Here is a 15,967-nt window from a genome sequence, read left to right as displayed (position 1 = left end):
TGATGACGTAGTTTGAAACAGCAAAATAAAAGCATCTGCAAAAGGAAAGCTTTTCACTTTATTTTCCGAGTGTAGAGTGGCCCAGCATATTGGCGATCATGTGGAGGGGCAATATAACAACAACAAAAAGTAAGTATCTCACTATTTTTAAAGGGTGCAGAAATCCCCCATGCCTCTATTTCATCTGAATTTACTACATGTCCTGTTGGGATCTTCCTATCAAAAGAACTGAAATGGTGTTCTACGATTGTAAGCACATGGGCATGACCCTTCTTTAAGACACAGTTAGGTCTTATAAGAGACAAGGTGCTGTTACCTGCTTTGTATCTCTTTCTCCCCACTTCTGGCTTACTGTTATTAGAATGGGGTTTCATCCCATGGCGTACTACCTGGTCCTTCTCTCAGCATCATTGGAAGCAGGTGAAATGAATGTGATGATGCCATGCTGTGCTGCTGGAAAGGAAGGAGAAATCTCCCACAACAGCAGCAGCTCTGAGGTTCTTATGACATGCAGCTTAATTTTTACATCTATTCATAAAAAAGTTGTTCTACATTACATTTTGATCTCCTCTAATAGTCTGGCTAACTCTGTTTTCAATTAGAAGGCTCATCAAACAGGTTGAACGGTCTTGGTTTGTAATTGAAGAGAAATGCCCAATAAAATGTACGGAGACAGAATTCTGATCAGTTGATTATTATTACAAGTAAATGATTAACATATCTCTGCAATTACTGACCTGTATTGTAATGCTTAGTGCAGTAGCGCAAGTCTTTTTCTTCCTTGAGGATGAACTGAGGCAAAGTTAACCCATCAGCAACCTGCACAGCTCCATTCTCTTGCCACTCAAATATCAGATCGTTCATTGTGTAGCCAACTGTGAAAAGCACGGGAACACATACAAAAGAGATGCCATCACATACATTGGGGTGGATTCTATCAGCCCTATTTTACCTCTTAAAGGTTATGCTGAGCATCATGGGGCCTATGTGGGCAAAAGCCATGAGTTGTGATGGGACTGCTTTGTAGAGGGGAACACAGGTAAAATCCTTGCACTAGAGGAAAAACTAGTAGCATTCAAGGCACTTAAATAGATAGAGGGGAACAGCATTCTGCAAAGACTAGCCCAGAGCTGTAAAATGAGAACCTTGGTGTGACAAACAGGTCTAATTCCATCCCTTATCAGCCAGTTCCCTTTGCATACTGCTGGTACAATGGAGAACTCAGAAATAGCCAATCAGAGCCTTCAGAAATCTCAGATAGAGAAGGGAGGGAGAGTTTACAGGTGGAAGAACAGGAGCCTTGAACCAACATCTTGGTTAGACATTCTGATAGGCAGGTTAGATGTAGCTAAATCATAGTCTCATCAGGAAGAAGCAGATTGAGTTTAGTGGCCTGGAGGGGCACCCATTGGTCTGTAAGCTGTCAAATTCAGTACTCCTCTCTTTAGAACTCTGAGGAGCAGATCTGAGGCTTGTGGAATAAGTTCCAGAAATCATAAACTAGGTTGGAAAACCTGAGAGGAATTTGTCTAACCCTCATCTGATAAACTGGAAGTTTCTGGCTGACTCCGTCTCTATAACAACTTATCCTATACAGTGAAACTGTTTTTTTCTGGTTAAGTCCCTCCCCCCGAGCTACAATTATATACAGTTTATTTGTGTTCACTGAAATCTCTATTTTTCCCTACAGGGAAATAAAGTTTTGGGTTTTTTACGTCTGGACTCTTTCTTGGTATATATGAGTAGACAAGGATATAATGGGTTAACTACCCAGCCAGGGAAGAATGTCTCCACAGCACACCAGTGGCAGGTGTAAACATCATTAATTATTTACCTCATATGTGGCTAAGATCCAGAGCATTACAGAAGACCAATATGCCAGGCCAGTTCATTGTCAAAATTTTGGTCTCTGTTATTTAACTTTACCTGGTGATGGGGCATAATGAAATGGGGGTTAGTCCTTTAATATTCACTAACATGCCACCCAAAAAATGACAGTGACACCTGTGACCTTCACCCATACAGCTCCACCATTTCAGTTATTTGAAGGTCTGCTTTCTCCTGTATTCTTGTTCCCTTGCTGCCCCTTAAGCCCATAAAACCACCTGTCAAAACAACTGTGTAATGTCTTCTCTCTCAGGTCCTTCAGATCTCCTTTTCCCATGATGTCCTTGGCAAGACTCCTTAGTTTTCTTCTACTAAAACTAGGGCTGCAACAAAGCATGTATTCCAGTGAGTAAGCCCCTTGAAATAAAGTTGGAGCTACTTATGCATAGACCCCCTTAGGCTTACCCTATTTGTCTAAGAATATATAAACAGAATGAATGCATATTCTTTCCCTATTTCACCAGTTCCCTCCCATACTTTTTATTGTTTTTCTAGAGTTAAATTTTAGATGGCAGGTTCTTTAAGGCAAGCACCTATCTTTTTGTTCTCTGTAAAGTTTCTATACATATTATTACTGCTACTGTTACTGTTATTGATGGATTAGATGGGGGAATGATAAATGATTAATTATTTATAGTCTTCTTTAAACACATTTTTTCCACCTCAGAGTCTTCTGCAGGGAGAATCTGTTGAGGGAAGTTAAATTTAAGTTGGACAGCATCAACCAGGAGTTTGATCAAAAGAATATGAAAACTTGCATATGACACACAGGCTGTTCTGATGCTTTATCTCTTCATTTCCTCCTTTAGTTTCTCTTCCATAATTGGAGGATTTAGTTAAGAGCTGAACAGATGATACAATGAACATGTGTGTTTCTGTATTTGTTAGGAACAGGTATTTGGGGTTATTATTTTTTTTTACAAAGGAAACTTTCAGGACTCACAGCTCTCTAACTGCATGATACATGTCTGGACATCCATGGGAAAGTTCTTCAGATCCATTGGGCAAGCCAGTGTCAGGGTGATCCTGAAAAGTAAATAGAGAAGGTGATTTAGATATATCTGACAAATTACATTCAAGCCATCAGGACAGCAGCAACTTCACTGAGGTTTATACAAGGGAGAATAATTATCATAGATGTGGGAAAGTTATATAGAAGACACTATCTCTTGAAGTTGGTGCTCTTTCTCTGAGCGACAAGGTATTACAGTGGGAGTTTCAGCTGCTATAAATTGCAATCCTGTACCTTTTTACCTGGGAGTAAGATTTTCTGAACATCCTGGAACTTACATCTAAGGAAACATGCAAAGGTTCAGCTTGTTACAGTGCAATCCTGGGGGAGGAGGGGCTCTGAAAGTGCACATGGAGCAGATAATCCCCAACACCAGCATATCTTCACAGCCATCAACAGAAGGCCCAAGAGTTGCTGCATCCCAGCCAAGCACCAGCATGGGAACACTGTGGAGCAACACCCATGCAAGTCGCTGTGCCAGGGGCATGGCAGGAATTACTTGGTTCCCAAAAGATGAAGAACTGGATGTTTTTACAGCTGACTTTTCACTACCTGAAGGAATCTCAAAGCAGCTTACAAACAGCTTACACTTGGAGCTGGGAGTTGGGAGAAGGAGGAAATGGATTTCAGGAGCTGACTCAGGAGCTGACTGCTAACTCCACCCTCTACTGAGTGGGCCTTTGTGCTATAAAAGGCTCCTGCTTCCCAGAGGCATCAACACTTGGAGCTGGGAGCTGCCTGCTAGCTCTGCCATCTGCTGAGTGGGCCTTTGTGCTATAAAAGGCTCTTGCTTGCCAGAGGCAATATTATAAAAATCAAAGGAGTCTTGGACTCTAGATCAAGCCAGAAGATTCTGTCAAAATGCAAGAGCTAACGGACTCTTGGCTGTTGGCTCTTCCCTGACAGTTCAAGCCAAAAGATTGAGTGAAGTGCAGGACTATAATCATAGAATCATCTGTAAACCACTCTGCGGGAGTGGTAGTAATAAAAGGTAAGGGCAATGTGGGAGTCTCAAAGTGGCTTAAGATCACCTTCCCTTACTCTCTTGATGTCAGACACCCTGAGAGAGCACTGACAGAACTGCTCTGTGAGAACAGCTCTGGCAGGAGAACCAAAGAGTGCCCATCAGGCCAGCAAAGAAGAGCAGAACAACAGTACCCGAAGTTTGCAACCTACTACAACAAGTACAACAGCTACCAAACTGGGAGGATGGATTACTCTAACTACAGCTACAGTGCCCCCCCCCCAGAACAAAACACTGAAATAAAGAACTATAAAACTGAAAACTGAAAGAACTGTAAAAATCAAATTTTAAAAGAAACACAACCCCAAGAAGAAAAGGCAAACAATGCTGCCCCTCAGATAAAAGAATAAAGAAACACTAGGAGAAAGAAAAAATAAAGCCCAAAGCCCAAAACCCACCCCACCCACAGAAACCAAAACAATAGTTTGGAAAAAAGGATTAGGAAAAGAAGGGGGGAAAAGATCAAAATCCCTCAGTCAAACTGTTGATGTCCTACAAGCTGCCAGAGCAAGATCAGCTTTCAAGAACTTTTCAGAAGGCAATGCTACAATTGGCTGCCTGGGAGGACGCTGTTATTTCAGTTACCAGCGTATAACATGGGGGGATGGGAATGGTGGCCTAGGATCACTGTGGGGGCAGTGCACAAACACCTAGTCTTCTGGGCGAGATGAATTGCATCCAAGTGTACCAGAAGAACTTGCAGATGTAACCATTTACAAGTACCCTTTGGGTATGATCTGTCAACCAGTTATAGAATCATAGAATCATAGAGTTGGAAGGGGCCATACAGGCCATCTAGTCCAACCCCCTGCTCAACACAGGATCAGCCCTAAGCATCCTAAAGCATCCAAGAAAAGTGTGTATCCAACCTTTGCTTGAAGACTGCCAGTGAGGGGGAGTTCACCACCTCCTTAGGCAGCCTATTCCACTGCTGAACTACTCTGACTGTGAAAATTTTTTTCCTGATATCTAGCCTATATCGTTGTACTTGAAGTTTAAACCCATTACTGCATGTCCTCTCCTCTGCAGCCAACAGAAACAGCATCCTGCCCTCCTCCAAGTGACAACCTTTCAAATACTTAAAGAGGGCTATCATGTCCCCGCTCAACCTCCTTTTCTCCAGGCTGAACATTCCCAAGTCCCTCAACCTATCTTCATAGGGCTTGATCCCTTGGCCCCAGATCATCTTCGTCGCTCTCCTCTGTACCCTTTCAATTTTATCTACGTCCTTCTTGAAGTGAGGCCTCCAGAACTGTATTATTGATCCACCTGACAGAATAAGGATACATACCACATTTTACCAGCTTGTCAACAAGAATATCATGCAGAACCTTATAGAAAACCTTACTGAAATCTGTCTACAGCATTCTCCTGATCCAGCAAGGTAGTTATTTTCTTGCACAAAGAGATAAGGTTGGTCTGACATGACTTGTTCTTGTGAAATCTGTGCTGAGTTTTAGAAATCACAGCTGTCGGTCCCAGCTCCTCAAGGACTGAGTGTTTGATGATTTGTTCCAAAATTTTGCCAGCTACAGATGTCAAGCTGACAGGTCATTAGTTCCCCAGATCCTCCTTTTTCCCTTTCTGGAAGATGGGGACAATATTTGCCCAGCTCCAATCATTTGGCATCTCACCTGTTCTCTAACAAGTGTCAAAAAGAATGGATAGAGATTCAGAGATTCAACATCCTCTTGGAGAAGAGTGACAAGTGGAGTGCCTCAGGGATCTGTCCTGGGACCTGGGTTGGTCAACATATTTATAAATGATTTAGATGAGGGATTAGAGAGGATACTTATTAAATTTGCATATGATACTAAACTTGAAGCAGTAGCAAACACAACAGAAGACAGAATCAGAATACAGGATAATTTTGATAGGCTCGAGAACTGGTCTAAACTGAATAAAATGAAATTCAATAGGGACAAATGTAAAGCTCTATATTTAGGTAGGAAAAACCATCTACACCAATATAGGAGGGGGGAGACTTGTCTTGGCAGTAGTATGTGCAAAAGGGATATAGGAGTCTTAGTAGACCATACATTGAACATGAGTCAACCGTGTGACTCGTTGGCTAAAAAGGCAAATGGGATTTGGGGCTTTATCAAATGGAGTATCACGGGAGGCGATGGTACCGCGTTACTGTGCTCTGGTTCAGCTTCACTTGGAGAACTGTGTTCAGTTTTGGCCATCACAGTTGCAGAAGGGTGTAGACAAACTGGAGCGTGTCCAAGGAAGGCAACAAAGATGGTGAGGGGTTTGGAGACCAAGATGTATGAGGAAAAGTTGGGGGGGCTTGGGCTGTTTAGCTTGGAGAGGAGATGACTGAGAGGGGAGCTGATAGCCATCTTCAAGTATTTAAAAGGGTGCCATATAGAGGATGGGGCAGAGTTGTTCTCTCTTGCCCCCAAGGGATGGACCAATGGGATGAAATTAATTCAAATGAAATTCTGTCTAAACATCAGGAAGAAGTTCCTGACAGAGCGGTTTCTCAGTGGAACTGGCTTCCTCGGGAGGTGGTGGGTTCTCCATCTTTGGAAATTTTTAAACAGAGGCTGGATAGCCATCTGACAGAGAGGCTGATTCTGTGAAGGCTTAAGAGGGTGTCAGGTTACAGTGGATGAGCGATAGGGTTGTGAGTTTCCTGCATAGTGCAGGGGGTTGGACTAGATGACCCAGCAGGTACCTTCCAACTCTATGATTCTATGATTCTATTAACCTGGTGGGATAACTATGGGGAATGGATCAGCACAGCTGATTTTGCATCGGCGGCCAATAGCCTCCATGGTTAGTTTCCTTTGAATAAGAGAGCAATAAAGACTCCAGCTATTTACTTACATAAAATCAGGGCATAAGTAGCGGCCAAGAGATCCTTTATCAAGGCAGCCGGTATACCACCCTGATTGGATCCCAGAGAGAGTGCAAGCATACCAAGATGTTTCACTTTCAGCCATAATTTTATCTGCCTCTACCTCTCTTTGGCTTCAAAATCCTCAGCAGTTATTTCTGACATACAATCTGCCACGCACTCCATTCATTTCTCATCCCTGCAGCTCAAGAATCAGCCTCAGCCATTAAAAAAAATTAAGGTAGTTTGGTATAAAATCCTGTAATACCTTACTGGAGTTATTTTACAGTAGACAAAACCATTTTAGACAAAATCATAGTAATTTATTCATCTGCAGTAACCATGCACCAAAGGCTCTATTGTTATTCCACATTTTCCTGCAATTTCTTCTAGTGTTTAATGCTTATGCACACCCTTCATAATTATTATCTCAGTACATACAAAATCAGTATATTCAGGAAAATCCTAGGCCTTCCTCTTGGCATGTTTATTTTGTGTGCTTGAAAATCATTGTTAAATAGAACATTCAAAATCTGCACACTTCCACCTGTGGTTTTCTGTGGTACATAGTTATATTATATGCAACAACTGATCAGGGATGTCAGATGCCCACGTGCAGCAAACAACAAACCATATTCACTCTCACAAATTCTTGAGTGGTAGCAGAAAAGGGGATGAGACTGTGTCATAGTTGCTCTGCACAGCAGAACTGTACCAATTTTTTAAGGTACTTTGGTGTAAAATCCTATAATACCTCATTGAAGTTATTTTACAGTAGACAATACCATTTTAGACAAAATCATAGGTTGAGGCTGGGCTGAGGTCCTGGGGTATTAGATCAAGTCCCCTCCCCCTGGTTCCTTTATTATACTAAACCCAGATGATGGTAATCTATCCCTGATCTTCCATCAAGAGCACTATGATTGGAACCACGCTAGAAACCATGGCTATGAGTCGTTGGGGAAGGAATTTGTTATTGTACTATCGCTATCTTAATTGTATAATTTTGGAGTATTAACGATTGTATCGTAGGATGTTTTAGACTGATGTTTAATTTGATTTTTTGCTGTGAAACACTGTGAGCCAGCTTGCTGGGATTGGCCGTATATAAATTTAAGTAATAAATAAAAGAAAGTAAACCAGATGCATTCTGGTAGCAGCATGACACTGGCTTCAGGGGCTTTCCAGCTGACCTGCTCTGGGACTCCTCTCTCCAGTGTCTCTCCCCCACCCCCCCAGTTGATGGCCCTGAGAACTCCTAGAAAACTCTTAGAGTGTCATTGAGGAAGAGGAAGAAGTTGGTTCTTATATGCTGCTTTTCTCTACCCAAAGAAGTATTAAAGTGGCTTAGATTCGCCTTCCCTTTCCTCTCCCCACAACAGACACCCACCCTGTAAGGTAGGTGAGGCTGAGAGAGCCCTGATATCACTGCTCGGTCAGAACAGCTTTATCAGTGCCGTGGCAAGCCCAAGGTCACCCAGCTGGCTGCATGTGGAGGAGTGCAGAATTGAACCCGGCTCACCAGATTAGAAGTCTGCACTCCTAACCACTACACCAAGCTGGCTTGACCGAAAGCTCAATTGGAGAGCAGCGATATATAGATATGAAAATAAAATAATAAATATAACAAGTAAACCCAGGCTAGATGTGTCTTGTTTTGTATAAACATCTAAGGATGCTTATTGTAATACAGCCCAGAAAAGGTGAGAGGTACCTTTTGGGGGGGATGAAGCAACTGGAACGTGGTTTAAAAAGCTCATCTGGGGGGGGGGTACAAAATGGCTCCCCTAAAGGGTGGAGCTGATCACTATTTTCTATGCCACATAAGCCCTTACAGGAGTATCGGTCAGTACACGTACAAATCCATATCAAGGACTCTAACAGTCTCCCAACATACTGCACAAAGATTCAGATCCAAGTAGTCCACTAATGTTCATTTAAAGGTGAAGAACATTGTTGCTGAGAGATGAGTGATGAGCAATTTCTGCCCGTATTTTTATGTATGACTTCAGCAGAATAGGGTGGCTGCAGGATAGCCTGTTTCACTGGTTGCCATTGCAATGGGGGGTGGGGGGGAGGCAGGTTTCAAAGGGGAGGGAACTTTTCCACAAGGATGGGGACTTCTGGAAACTGGGTCAAGAGACAGAAAACTTGGTTTATTTGGGGGAGTTATATTTAAGTCAGAAGTCTTCGGCAGTGAGAACACTATTTGATTTCTATGTCATGAACTCTAGAAGGCCTTCCACCTGGTTGGTAGAGCACCTTCCATTGGAAAACACAATGTCTAGTCTATAAAGAAGAAGACCCTGCTGGTGGGGCAGCAAGTAGACAATTAGATAGGATAATGTGCTCAGCACTTTCTCTCCTTTTAAGTATCATTCCTTGTCTGTCTCCACATTGCTACTCTCAAGACAATTTCCTCCTTCTTCTCAGCAGTACCACACTCAGTCTGACCTTCCTCCCATCTAGAGATGTAGGTGTAAACTGCACGGAGCTTTTATTCCAACCCCAGATCGATTCAGTCCCTGCCCTCTACACAGAATGCGATTTCCGTTTGGATTTTGGGCGATTTAAATTTTCCTTCTGCAGCAAGAAGGATTGATCCGGAGTGACCCTACCTTTATTGTGCCATATCTGAGACCGCTTTTAATCCTGAATATATTCAGAAAATCGCATTGTTTTGAATCTGGGCTCTCCTCCGTGGTAGAGGACCCGTGATTGGGTACAGGTGGTCATGTGACAATCCTGCCTCAAAGGAGAATTTCTCTCAACTTCTGTCGGCCTTGGATTTTTTTGTGTGCCTTCTTCGTTCCCCCCCCCTTCTAGAAAAGAAAGGATTTTTTTCCTCTCTCCTCTGACTTCTTGGATCCTCTCCCCCCCTTCAATAAAGCAAAGAAAGAATCTCCATTTGCCTCCCCCCCTCTTCTGAGCCTCCCTAACCATGTGTAGAAGACTTTCCTGTTTCAATGGGGAGGGGGGGGGGAAGAGGAAGACCCGAGTTCAAAGCAATCTGAATTCAACAGGATTGACAATGGAATAAAAAAAGTAAATGCAGACTCTGCTGTAGTTAGGAATCTCTCTCTCTCTCTCTCCACTTTCCTATCAAGAATATAAATTCCTGGCTTTCGACTGAAGATGGTGCCGTACTAGCCGGGCTTGTGCCGGGCTCTTAAGCCATGCTGAGGGTCAGGAGCAAATGCACCTGGCAGACCTGAGCAGATACGCAAATCTTGCTCACCGGTCGCCCCAGGAACCGGGAACGGCATCCTGAGGGTCCTTCAGATCCGTGGAGACTGAGTTCTCTGGATCGCCGCGGCATGTGCTCAAGGTCATGATGGCGCCCTTGTCATAAATAACATTCTAAGCTTGAAACGACCAGCTGACCCTACATTCTTCCCAAATCATCTTTTACCAGACTGACAGGAGCCGGAGTCTGCAACAGTAAAGACTGTGAGTTTTCTGGTTTTTCCTTTTTTTCCCCCACAAGCTCTTCCCCCCCCTCCTCAACCAATTTACAAGTGAATCATTTCGTTGAGTGGGAGGCTCCCAGCTAAATACTCTCATTAATCAAACAAAGAGAGAGCTTAAAGAAAAGAGAGACTTTAAAGATTTGTTGGAGAGAGTTCAGTTGGGGACGCTGACTTGATACGGAGATCGACAAACTGATAATTTTGGATCGCTCAAGCTCCCGCGAGACTTCACGAGACTTTCTGTTTATAATCTGCGACTGCCTAGAACTATGGAAAAATTAACTAAGGCACAGCTTTTCCATTTGTTATGCGAAGGGAACTCAAAGATACTGAAAGCAGTCAACAAGGTAGAAAAGGAAATCCAAAAGACTAAGAAAGAGCTCTTAGACAGAACCGACGGTTTGAAAAAAACAGCTGATGAAAACACAACTCAGCCAACAATACATCAAACAAGAATTCAATGTCTGGAAGTTAATCAACAGGAGGGGGAGAGAGCTAGGGACGTTAAAATCAAAAGCACCTTGGAAGAACTTGGGAAAACAGATTTAAGGAAGGAAAGCACCAGAAACCTGGAAGTCTATTTAGAGCAGGAAGTGATTTGGATCAACAAAATAAACAGAGTCTATTCCAAGGCAACAGCACGCAGGAAGCTATCAGGAGATATCTCTGTGCGACTAGAGGAAGAGATCCGGATTGACAAAGTATACAGAGCCTACTTAAAGGCGACTGCAAGCAAGAATCAAGCAAGAGACTTCTTTGGCCCTGACAGAAAGGCAACCAGAAATACTCTATGCAGGAACCATCAGGCGACATGGAAAAGAATATAATTTCATTTTCTGCGACCACCTGAAGAATGTGATGAACAGTGGAGCACTCTCTTGGTTTCCTGTGGGAAAGACAGCAGCAGTAACTCATAGGTCAGGGCCAATATATGAAGGGAACTGACTTTATATTACCTAAGACAATAATAGAATATATTCTTATAATAGATTATACTCTCATATGTATCAACAATTACTCTGCTAAGAAAGATGGTAATAACTTCTAGATCAGGATCAATATGTGATGGGAACTGAATATGTATGCTAATATGTATGCTAAAAGAGGATGGTAAACTATACTTCATATGTATTAACAAGACAGCAGCAGTAACTCTTAGGTCAGGGCCAATATATGAAGGGGACTGACTTTATATCACCTAAGATAATAATAGAATATACTCGCGACCAGCTGATATGGTTTGCCATCCTCTTTTAACATACATATTCAGTTCCCATCACATATTATTCCTAATCTAGAAGTTTTTACCATCTTTCTTAACGAAATAATTGTTAATACATATGAGAGTATAATCTGTTATAATACTCTCAGATGTATTAACAATTATTTCGTTAAGAAAGATGGTAAAAACTTCTAGATTAGGAATAATATGTGATGGGAACTGAATATGTATGTTAAAAGAGGATGGCAAACCATATCAGCTGGTCGCTTTTTCTCTTTTACTTTCTGTAAATGCTTTATATAATAATAAATAATAAAATTATATTAAAAAAAAGAATATAAATTCCTAAATAAGCCTTTATCATTACACTTTAATCAGGTTGTGCACCATTGCTGGGTTAATTACCCTGCCAACATCTTCTGACCTTCGGTAGAGGGTGTTGTATTAGGACATCAAAGGACTTCACTTTTTGCACAACCCGTGGTAGGAGTGTACTTGACTATAGCTTATGTTCTTTCAATCTTTTTGCATCAGTATATTCTCTGTCAATAGGCTCACATACCGAAAGCGACCATCTACCACTCCAGCTCTCATTCCAAACCCTTTATAATGTTACTCCAGACCAAGCTCAACTCTCCCCCCCGGAAAACACTATGTTCCTTAATAGAATTAGATGGTCACCTAAAGTTGGCAGTGAACTCACTCTATTCCTTAACTCTGCTCAGATGACTAACCTAAAACAGAATATCACTAGAACTGGCTCCCCCTCTGAGATTCTAAGAACATTTGACCAAATTGCTTTGGCCTGCAGAACTAAGGCCCTACCTCTAAGATCTATTACAACTCAACCCTCCTCTTGGTTTGATAATGATTGCCTTGGTGCAAAGGCTGCTCTGAGGAAGTCATTCCATGAAGCTCGTCTGTCCAAAGACCCCACTTTGTTAGAAAACTATACACTCCAAAAAAGACAATATGAATCTCTAATAAACACTAAGAAGCGCTCTTACTATCAGGCAAAATGGGACCATCTTTTAGCAGCATTTAAATCTAACAACAGCAGCTCTTTTTGGAAAACGATCGCAAACTACTTAGGTGAAAGCAACAGGCCATTTAAATCTTCTATCCCTTCCCAAACATGGCACAATTATTTTTCTACACTTTTTGCTCCCTCCCCAATCCAAAATAATCATCTCAGCTTACCTTCTGCTGATTCTCTTCCTAGCTGGCCACCTGTCTGTCTGGATGAAATTGAAACCCTTATCCAAGAACTAAAACTAGGCAAATCTCCAGGGCCTGCTGGTCTACCAGCTGAACTATTTAAACTAAACTCTAACTGGTGGAAACAACTCCTGGCTGTCCTTTTTACAGCTATCGACCAATCGGGAATATTCCCTGAATCCTGGCTCAACTCAATCATTGTGCCTATCTATAAAAAAGGTGGTGCCAGCTCTCCAGAAAACTACCGTCCTATTAGCCTTCTATCCATCGCCAGCAAAATGTATGCCAAACATCTAGAACTTAAACTCCTAGATTGGGTGACTTCAAATGACCTAATAGGTCCTGAACAAATTGGCTTCACTAAAAACTGTTCCACTATAGACCACTGCTTAACCCTCTACTCTCTTGCAGACAAATATCTTCATACAGGTAGGAGGAAACTCTATGTAGCTTTTATTGACCTCAAGGGTGCATTCGATTCTATCTCCAGGTGTTTACTATGGAGAAAATTGCAAGATCTTAATATTGATTCGCGCCTATTACTACTTCTAATGAACCTCCATTCCAACAATACCTGTCAGGTTAAATTTACTGAAAAGGGTCATTTAACAAATCAAATCCCCATCCTGAGAGGAGTCAAACAAGGCTGCGTCCTTGCTCCTCACTTATTCAACCTCTTTTTACATGATCTTCCAAAAACCCTAAGACTCACAAATGGTCATCCACCCAAACTAGATAAATTGCCAATCCCACTTCTTCTATATGCCGATGACACCATCTTGCTTTCCCATTCCAGAATTGATCTGATTATATACTTAAATGCTTTCCATAAATATTGCCAACTCAATGACCTATCGATAAACTTCAAAAACACCAAAGTGATGGTCTTTGCACAGAAGTGGTCTCCCTCAAACTGGTGCATTGGTGGTCATAAAATCGAGCAGGTCAAATGTTTCAAATACTTAGGAATCACCTTCCAACATAATGTTCATTGGACCAAACATAGAAATAGGATTACTTTGCAGGCTAACTGTTCCATTACCCATCTAAACCGGTTTTTCTTTCTTAAAGGCAATCAGTTTGTCCCAGCTGTCTGTCGTGTGTTTGACTCTAAAATTCTCCCCCAAATTTTATATGGCATCCCTCTGTGGATCTCAGGTTTTAACAAAAACATGGAGAGGTTACAGTCTGCCTTTTTCCGGCAGATTTTGAAAACTCCAAATTGCGTCCCTTACTCCTCTTTATGTCTTGAAACTGGACATAATCTTCTTGAAACTAAGGCCTGGATTTTCACCTTTAAATATTGGCTAAAACTGCATTTTAGGGTTCGATCAGATAGCCTATTGGCCTGTTTACTGAGAGACTCTTTTAAATTTAAATGGTTCTCTACCATCCTGACTACACTCCAACAAATTGGCATTGACTACGATTACATCCTATCTCTGAATGAACCTTCCATTATGTGCCAAATCAAACAAAGGGTACTTGATCACGAATTCCAAAAAATCCATCCCACTGTTCCAGCAATTTGCTCTCCCCATGCGCTTGGTCTCCAAGTGAAGCACGGGATAATGCCGGCTTATTTCCATAACTTGGCAAATCCCCTCTATCGCAGAGCGTTTTCGCTTGCTCGGCTTAACGCCTTTCCATCCAAAGTATTACAAGGGAGATTTGCCAAGATCCCCTTCGAAAATAGACTATGCACCTGTGAATCAAGTTCTCCTGACACCATCCAACATATCATACTGGATTGCCCCTTGTTCACTCAACAGAGAAGGCATATCATACCTCTTATACCAAAATGGAGAAACCATTCAAGAGACTTGGTTTGCCAATTTTTACTGAGTGATAAGGATGCCGACGTCACTTTTATTATGGCTAAATTTCTGTCCTCAGTTTTTAAACTTAAACTGTCCAATGTATCTTGACTATCTTTGTATAGCCTCCTAATCTGCTTTATGCCAATAAAGGTATTGTATTGCATTGTATTATTGTATTGTATTGTATTAGGACACACATGCTAACTGCCTCACACTGAAACACACAAATGGTTCACCTTGCTCACCAGTACAAACTGCTTTCACTGGATGAGGCTCCCCTGACTGAGTAAAGCAAGTCTTGTTACTTAAAATCCTTTTCAATCAAGATGCTAAGAACTGAATCTGAACCTTCCGCATGCAAAGCATGTGCTCACCCAGTGAGCTGCAGGTCTCTCCTACAAGAAGCAGAACAAGGCCCCTTCAGACCCACCATGCTGTGTTCACTTTGAACAAAATAAAACTATGTGGGGAGATTGTAGCTAGAAATGCTGACCTTTCCCTCTTAATTTTTTCCCCGCCCCCCACATGAGCATGATGTACTTTACAGAGAGCTGAAATATGAGCACATGTCTTTTACCTTTTGGAGCAGAGCAATAACTACTAGATCACCTTTTCAGGGTGTTGCTTTATTACCTACCTATTGTTAGCTGGGAAGCATTTCAAAGGGCTGTGTGAATTAAAGCCCTGAGTTCCCAAAGACCTGGCCTATGTGCTTTGATTACTGCTTTGCTGTCTGGTGTCTGCTTGTTGAACTCAAGCCTGTTTTGTTATCTGCATCACAACATTGTCTGTTTATTTCCTGTTCCTCTATCCTAGTGCAGCAGCTGTGACATGAGCGAGATGTCCCAGTGGGATGTGCTCCTTTACATTTTGGGATTGTATTGCTAGGCTTGGAGTGAGCAGGAGCATTGCAGACATCATATGAGTTCACAAAAGAAGGCAGTATTTTGAATCTGTTGTCAGCACTTTCCAGCACTTAACTAGAAAATTGCAGGTTCTTAATTGCATTCTTTGGGTAGGGGAGGCAAAGGCCTTTGGAGGTGGCTGGAAGAGATTGTTTCCAAATTAAAACCAGTGCAGCTTTTCCAGTTCACATAGCATTAATCTGAAATCCAGTGACCCAGAAATAACGGTGTTGAGCGAGTGTGGGGGAAAGCCAGATAAATCCAGCTCTACTATGCTATTTGCCTTCTCTTTTAAAACCATTTTCATTTACCTGAAAACAAAATAAAAACTGAGCTAGAGCATTGTTTGAAATCTACAGCCCCAATGTGTGAAAAGTCCCCTCAGATCTGTGCAAATTGTACAGGCTTTTGAAAATAGTGCTATGGATTTAGTGTAAAGTGGGGCTGACATTTTAGTATTATCCAACTGTAGCCAAATGAACCAAAACCTTTGTCAGCTTCCATTTTAAACTGGTCAAGCTGATTCAGCTCCATTTTACTTAAAAGTCAAAAGGCCCTCTTTCC

General features: G+C 41.9%; 1 protein-coding gene across 2 annotated transcripts in view; it reads right to left on the bottom strand.

The window, feature by feature from the left end:
- The window catches only part of GLRA1 (glycine receptor alpha 1), a 164,423-nt gene that overhangs the window by 27,526 nt on the left and 120,930 nt on the right, over nucleotides 1-15,967 (bottom strand). For both annotated transcript variants that reach the window (XM_077326506.1, XM_077326507.1), the window contains exons 5-6: nucleotides 2,831-2,913; nucleotides 738-875 (exon numbers count right to left, since the gene is read on the bottom strand). In XM_077326506.1, the coding sequence (XP_077182621.1) occupies nucleotides 738-875; nucleotides 2,831-2,913 (221 nt within the window). The remainder of the gene's footprint in view (nucleotides 1-737; nucleotides 876-2,830; nucleotides 2,914-15,967) is intronic.

Source organism: Paroedura picta, chromosome 3 (genome assembly GCF_049243985.1).
Source record: "Paroedura picta isolate Pp20150507F chromosome 3, Ppicta_v3.0, whole genome shotgun sequence".
In the NCBI taxonomy this organism is placed as follows: domain Eukaryota; kingdom Metazoa; phylum Chordata; class Lepidosauria; order Squamata; family Gekkonidae; genus Paroedura; species Paroedura picta.
Note: the sequence above shows the minus strand (reverse complement) of the source record. Positions and strands in the feature narration are given on the sequence as shown.